Genomic DNA, 7,928 nt, shown 5'->3' with positions numbered 1-7,928 from the left:
GGAAACAGAACATGATGGAACATGATGGTGACAGTTGCGTGTGGTTTCACAATCTGTACATCCTCCAAAAGAAATGGTCTCATCCCTGCTTTACAATTTCCGCCCTTCTGCTGCCACAGCTTCAAAACTCATGTGGCTGTGCAGTGAATGAGACTTATCAGGACTGGTTTTCAGCCAGACCAGTGAGCTCCTGTTTCAGCTGTACAGGTGCTAAAGCTGGCAACTGTACATCCTCCAAAAGAAATGGTCTCATCCCTGCTTTACAATTTCCGCCCTTCTGCTGCCACAGCTTCAAAACTCATGTGGCTGTGCAGTGAATGAGACTTATCAGGACTGGTTTTCAGCCAGACCAGTGAGCTCCTGTTTCAGCTGTACAGGTGCTAAAGCTGGCATCACAAAGTGGGAAGGAATGAGTGGCTGGCAGGAAGAGACACCCTTCTACCACAGAGAAGTTTTACATCAGCTTCAACCAACAATGAAATGCCATCATCAGCTTCATGTCCTTAGGAAACGAGGCTAAAAATTAACTGCTATTCAGGTTTACAAATCATTGCCTCTCTTTTAGGAAGAGTGTCTCTAAACATAATGTATGATTAAAATATACAGATTGTTGTCTGCATCACCGCTGACAATGACTTTCATCGGTTCCTTCAACTAAAGTCACAACATTTTTATTTATTTGAACTTTTGCAGCCTCATACATATGCAGCTTTTCCAGCTTCAGGGTGAAACTTGCAGGGCAGCAACTCTGAGGCTTATTGTTCATTCCAAGGTTACTAGGTTAGGATTTGCTTACTCAAAAACACTACCAGGGAAATCAGGAGTCCTGATTTCAGGAGGCATTTCAGATGCTGCCGAACACTCAAGATCCAGTTCTTCCCATGGAATTGAAGATGCAAAACATTCATTTTGTCATACTTCTGAGTGAATATCAAGTGAAAGCTCACACTTAAATTTCAAATATTTTATATCATATATATATATATATATCATAAAGGATAGCTTCAGCTCTTTATATTTTATCTGAAAAGCACTGGAAACCAGCTGCTGAAGGGCAGGAGTGAGTGAAGATGGTCTTACACAGTAGATGTAGGAGTTATTAAATATTTTCTTTAATCATGGCAATGATTAAATGTCAAGAGCAATATTTGTGCAATTACCATTCTGCCAAAACATAAACTGAGACTGATATGTATGTAATTTACCCATAAGATCACACTTTGAAAAAATGGACCCCAAAATATTTTAGACCATCAATACTACTCCCCCATTTTTTGGCCATAAGATGAAGTTTGCTCTGTCTGCTCCCAAAAAAAAAAATAAATTAAAAAAATTATTAAAACCTAACCAACCACAACTACATTTATCTGCAGAGCTCCACTCCCACCTAGGAAAGAAATTGGACTATACCCTGACTTTGCTGATGGGATGCCGGAAACATTTGTTGTCACCCGTCTCGCTCAGGGTGATGGCGTAGAACTGTCCTTTGTTCAAGTAGGTCATGGGCCCCTCTCCTTGCTTTTGGCGCAGAGATTTGGTAGCTTCTAGTGTATACTGAAAAGTGCTGCTGAAATGACAGGGAGAGAAACATCAACAAAATCCATATCACTTTCACCTTTTCTCTTTGTCCCCTTTTCTTATGTTTTGCCTGTATCGTATAAGCAAGGCATAAGAAGCCAATAATAAAATTCCAGCAAAAGGTCACCCAGGTATTTAAAAATGGAATTCTAGTTTCAAGTTCATCAGACCTGGCAATCAAGTGTAAAACTATGGACTGTAAGTCTCTAGGAGCAAAGATTACATCTTTACTTTCTCTGAAAAGAATCATCATGAAGTACAAGACTATGTACCTCACAGTGAGTGTGTCACATATCAAGAAGACATCCAGTATGATTTGCAGGAAATCAGCTACCTCCACAGACACTTCAACTTAGAAGTATCACAGAAAGATAAATTTAAAAAAACCCCAACAAAACAAAAAAACAACCAACAATCAAAAAAGAACAAACAATACAACAACAACAAAAAAAAACCCAAACTTGTTGCAAAAGATGGACATGGAGAATGGGAAGTCCAGCTGCTACTTTCAGCACAAGGGAGGAATACAACCAGAAGGGACAGTACATTTATTTTCTTAAAGACAATGTGCAATCAAGGTTTTTACAAGCCTTCTTTTCAAAATCAGTCAGACAGAACAAAGTACCTATATTTAGTTGTATCTGCAATCAAGTAACCTCCCTTAGAAAAAGAGAAAAAAATACAGGAAGAGTTCGCTCATCTTGGAAGTCAGATTTTAGAAAAGATGTTCCTTCACAGGAGAACTTTCCACCTTTAAAGCTGTTCTCAAACTGCGAAAAGTTTAAACTCCATTAATGTAGTGACCTGTTAGCTGAACACAATTCCCACAGAGTCTCTTCCAGCTGCCTTCTCCAATAACAGGCTTAAACAATAATCCAATAAATATGATGCCTGCCAGTCCTCACACTCTCTTAAATGAAAAAATAATGTTAACCTTGCAGAATAAATCTTTTCTTCAAACTGCATTTGGCTACCACAGGAAGCTTAATGCAAGGAGTCACTTGCAGGATGTCCTAACAAAACTGAGATGCAGGGGAAGCATTTTCACAAAGGTCCCTAATTCAACAAAGTATTTGAGCAGTGCTGGGGTAGAACCAGAAGGACAAAAACGTTGGTCCATAACAACAGTGTTAACTTTGTAGTTCAAGCAAATACTGTGGATCACCTCAACAATGACATAGTGATACGGAAGTAAGAGGAAGAGAAAAATATTTTTAACTAACCAATGGGAATTTAAAAAAAAAACCACAACAAACAAACAAAAAAACCAACAACACTAAAATGCATTAATAACATTTAAACTCCATCTTGAAGAGAAAAAATAACCTGATTCATTGTCTTTCCAACCAAATAAGAAGTTTCAGACAGTTCAGTATCAATTATTTTGTTTACTATCACTACAATTTTTAAGTGTTTCTGATTACTCTAGCTTATAAATGGAAATTCAGTCATTTTCCAGTTGCTTAAAATTTACAAATCAAAGCAAAATTAAGGTAAAAAGCAAACATTAGCCTATATCTATCTGACCCAAAGAACCCAGTACCAGCACTTCCCAACAATGCAATTACTGCAAACAGGAAGGCTCTTGCACAGAGCTATAAGGCAGCACAGCTGTAAGGCGGCACAAAGGGGACTGCAGTCCCCTCCACTTCCACCCACCGTGGGGAGCACTGCCACAGTCCCTCTGTCTTGTGCACAAGGGGAACAGAAGCTCTGTTGACACTGGCAATGGGAATGGCCCTGAGTGGACTGGAAATGCAGAACTGCTGGTGCTGTGGACCCAGTGCCAACCCTGCTGCACCTGCTTGTCCTGTGGATTGGCCATTCATTACAGTGTGGGTGCTTCCCCTGAGTTAGTGTCACAAAAACGGACTGCAGGTGACTTGCTGCAAGACTGCTGCACAACACATACCAAAGCATGCTGAGTGTCCTAGGAGATGCACCTCAAAACGTGCCACCAGACAGACAGAAAGCCTAATGAGGATGGGTGCTGAGAAGGGCTTAGGATGAACCAAAGACAGGCACAGAGTGTTTTCACAGAGCTGCCTACAGTCTGCCACAGTCTGGTCTTCTGTTTCCTGGCATTCTCTGTTTCAGAAAGATGTCAAAAAATTGTAAATCCCAGACACACAGCACCTGGCCTGTTTTGCAGACTCTCTGTGGTACCATTTGGGAATTTTTCTTTTTCTTCCCAGCTGGCAATCAAAGCATGCCCTATAGCAGGACTACTATTCACTTTAAAGCTTACTGAGCCCACTCAAATAATTACAATACTATTCTGAATCTCATCAGGAGTCTGAACTAAAGCCCTGTGTAGCTGTTAAGGGATCTTCTATCAGGCTTCCAATTAGTTTCATATTCATCACTTCTTTTTTTCAACCTGAAGCGTTCATTTCTGAGCACCTATTGCTTCCTGGTAACTTCCAGGCAAGATGCATCTCATTTTTCTTAATGTGCTTTTGGAGGTCTTATTCCAACATGAACTTGGGCCATAGCATGAAAACACTTAATGTCTGAGAATTGTTAACAATGCCAATGCTTCAGGATTCAAATTTATAAATATCCAGTGTAGTACATGAGCAGTCTGTGCTAAATATCTATTTCATATGTACTACCTATATAATGACTCAATTTGAGCTCACTGTAGTTAATGATTGTTTTAATATACCCCAGAAAAAAGATCAAGCTGTAAGGAACCTCCACTACAGAAGCAGTTATATGCCTACTCCAGGAAAAACATGTAGGCATGTTTCTTTTTCTAAAGTGGGAGTGAGGTCTCAGATATAAACAGAACTATTCACAAGCTTGAAATGAAGCATCAGCTTAGAAATTTTACTGATCACAGTCTTTATCAGTTAAGTCACTTTGCAGTGTTTTCCCACTCTATGTGTGCATTTTTCTGTGCTTAGCAGGGAGAAAACTTATTTTCAAACATCAGTTTTTGAAACTTTTAAAAGCTTTTTTGAATTCTTAGGAGTTTTTCATGGTTGTAATAGATATTTCATTTATATTATGTTACAGGTAAACATGATGTAATACAACAAGCAGTGTAAAAAGACACAGTGTTTCCCAGAAAACCTACTAGGAGTAACTCGAAAAAACAGAAGGGAAAAAACAACCATGGGAATTCCATAAGGTTAGCGGAGCCAGTTCAACCATCCTGGACACGTGACTTGTGCATCCTGTCATCCTGAAAGGTGGGGACGTCTTTCCATGACACATCTGTCAAAGCTATGCTTCCTGGGAAACCTCTCTTAACACACAAATGTTGCGTATCTCTGGGGGCTTCAGAGGAGCTACTAACTTAAAATAATGCTGGGGAAGATAACAGATGAAGACATAAACTGGTCAGATTTGAAAGACAACGTATAAGGAGAAGGAAACGGGGAGAGTGCTCCTGGGCAGCGTCAAGGGAGGCCTGCCGGTGCCCCAGGGTGGACACAGGCTGCCTCCCCTCACTACAATCCTATGTGATGCCAGTCAACACATTTGAAAGCTTACACCATACCTTGTTTGTTCATAAATATATTCCTCAGCCCCCACGGACACACTGCGATACTTCTGAAAAATAAAAGCAACAATTAAATAGAGTTCTATACCACAGAAATAAAATATCAACTAAAGCAAGAATTATGTCTATTTAAGGACCCCTCAAAAAAATCATCAACCAGTTACAACTCAAAATCCTTAAAAACTGGAGTGGACCCTACATGGTTTTTACACTAGAATTGACAGAGATAATTCATTTATTTCAAGCTTTTAGAGCTTTTCAAAACCTTATTGAACTACAGGAATTTAGTTCAAAAACATCTTCTCCCTTATTAAACTCCTAGCCTACACGTTTATATATTCTAAAATAAGTTTCTAAAAATGTACAACATCTCAAATATAAATAGATTTTCAAATTAAATAATAGCTTTTCTAGAGATTTAACTGTTTCATTTGTTTTGCTTTATTTACAAATGTGTGTGGTAAGTTGTCCTTAAGGCCTACAATAAAATGTTGATTAAAAAAATCAGATTGCTATACAGCTTATTTTTAATAGGAGTGGTGATGCAGACTAAGAAAGTATTTTACCTTTAATATGAGGTTCTGCTAAAGTAAAGCGTACACTTTATCATATAAAAGGAGACCTACAGTCACTCTTTACAAAATTAAAATGCATCTATTAAAAAAAAAAATTACATCAAGAGGTGGAATTCTGAAAACATTAAGTGTTTTTGCACAGACTATGCAAGGAGTTGAACCTCGTCTACCTGAGTGAACAAACCCATTCATACTCTACTACAGCAGCCTTGCTGCTGCTTCTTGGCTTGTCTTTTACCTGGAATGTGTTTTTTGTTGATGTTTCTCTGACTGACTAATGGATCATTTAATCTCCAAGATTTCTTCTGTGATCACCAGTTAACAATTAAAAGCTGTTTTGTTTCCACAAGTTTCTAGTCAAGCCATTTTGAAAACAGTTTTTAATTTTACCTTATGCATAACTGTGCCACAGCAAATACCCAGTCAGATACCAGTCAAGTGCAAAGTTATTATGCACTGGTTAGGAATATTTCCTGAAGATCTATGAGTAGTAGAATAGATAAGCTAAACACTCAAAGATGTCTAACATTTGAAGGGTATTACAATAAAGATGGTCGCGGATTAACATGCTTCTCAAATTTTATATGAAGACTAGAGGTTGATTGTCAAAAACATCCCATTTACTTTCCTATCCTCAAAAACTCTGTACTTCAAAGGTCTAAAGAATTAATTCCAGCTAAATCTAAATTAATCTAAAAGAGATAAGAAAGGTGTACTTACATAATTTTATAAATTGTACCTGAAAAACACAGCAAGTGACTGACCAAGGCCTCCACTACCACAGGGATCTATAAAAACTCAGTGCTCCCCTTCAGAATAACAGAACTAAGCCATTCAGTAAATGTTATGAAACAATTTCTAAACATGTATTCATAATGTGTTTGAAATCAAGCAGGCATCAGAGCAAATCTACTGTAGCCAAACCCAGTGAACAGGAAAACTAGCAAAAACAACTGTATTCCTACTTTAAACATTAATTTAGCTCAGGTTTCTCTTCTAGTATATTTTGACATTTTACCTTATGCTCTCCCCACACCTGCTCCATACAGCCTCATACAGCTGGCCCCACACAGCACAGGGCTGGAGAAGCAGTCAGGGTGTTGCAGGGGTAAAGCACAACCCAGGATTTGGGTAGTTTAGAAAAAAAGAAGGGACAGACCAAGTGCTGAGCGAGGCTACAGCAGGGTGGGAAAAGGTCTCCCTAGTCCCATGCCACGAGTGCAAGCATTTGGGGCTGGAAGGCCACTAAGAGTGGCACACACCTCACATATGGGGACCTTTTTTGCCTCCCTGCATAGTTACTAGGGGAGGTGAAGAGGGAGATGAATGAGTACACCTGACAAAACTTTCCACCTATTTTTGGCAATCAGGTCTGAGCTTCCTCTTTCTTCACACAATGCAAAGAGAGCCTAGATGACAAGTATAATACCCTGTTATTAACCAATCATTTTTAAAAATGCATAACAAAAGATCACCCTTGTAACAAAATTACCATAACATGGAGTTTGGGATGCAAGGCCAACATACAGATACAAATTCTCTTTTTACCTCCACATTAAACAACTTTGCACGTTCAACAGCACTTTTCACAGTGCTGACTGACTGGGCAGCTCCCAGCAGTGCATCTCAGAATGGATCCTAATGGATCCATTAGGCTCAGCCTAATGGATCAACTCAGCTACAGCACCACAGGGAAAACCATGGATATGGGGCTGCTGGGCTCCCATTTAACGGTAACAATGAAAAATAGCTAAAATGCTGTGATTGGATGATGCAGAGAGCAGTGCTTCTAATCCAGTATTTGATCTTACTGATTTTTCAATGGCAAGCTAGATTTCTTCATTAATTATTCGTTTAGCTGACCTCAGTGTGTTCTATATCTGAAAATGGATTTCACCTCCAGATGTCCTGATCTATGATGCTACTGTGGAGAAAATTTACTTTTCTATAATACACCTACAAACATAGAGTACATTTCTTATATATTCAAGCAGTAGCTCAGCAGTAGTCTGCCCTGTACTTTTGTTACATTTACAATATCAGAGAGTTGGAGGGGAAAATCCAAAGAAAGTTTTACCACCTAATATCCCTAACTATTTGCAGAGGTACTGTCAGCTTTAAATAATCTTTACTTTTCTGTATTTCTGGCTTGTTTGCTGTATTCTGCAGGAAAAAGCAGCCAGAGGGTACTCACTACATTAAAGCTGACTTTATAATTACTTTGCATCAGCATAACAATATAAAATTCCCCCTCATTTCCCTAC

The 7,928-nt window shown here is 38.8% G+C and overlaps 1 protein-coding gene across 1 annotated transcript in view; it reads right to left on the bottom strand.

Moving 5' to 3' along the window:
- GRHL2 (grainyhead-like 2 (Drosophila)) overlaps positions 1–7,928 on the bottom strand; it is a 58,678-nt gene that overhangs the window by 44,153 nt on the left and 6,597 nt on the right. The window contains exons 5-6 of the mRNA XM_010006525.1: positions 5,087–5,139; positions 1,411–1,567 (exon numbers count right to left, since the gene is read on the bottom strand). Coding sequence (XP_010004827.1) covers positions 1,411–1,567; positions 5,087–5,139 — 210 coding nt within the window. The remainder of the gene's footprint in view (positions 1–1,410; positions 1,568–5,086; positions 5,140–7,928) is intronic.

This window comes from Chaetura pelagica, unplaced genomic scaffold (genome assembly GCF_000747805.2).
Source record: "Chaetura pelagica isolate M959 unplaced genomic scaffold, ChaPel_1.0 scaffold76, whole genome shotgun sequence".
Lineage (NCBI taxonomy): Eukaryota > Metazoa > Chordata > Aves > Apodiformes > Apodidae > Chaetura > Chaetura pelagica.
Note: the sequence above shows the minus strand (reverse complement) of the source record. Positions and strands in the feature narration are given on the sequence as shown.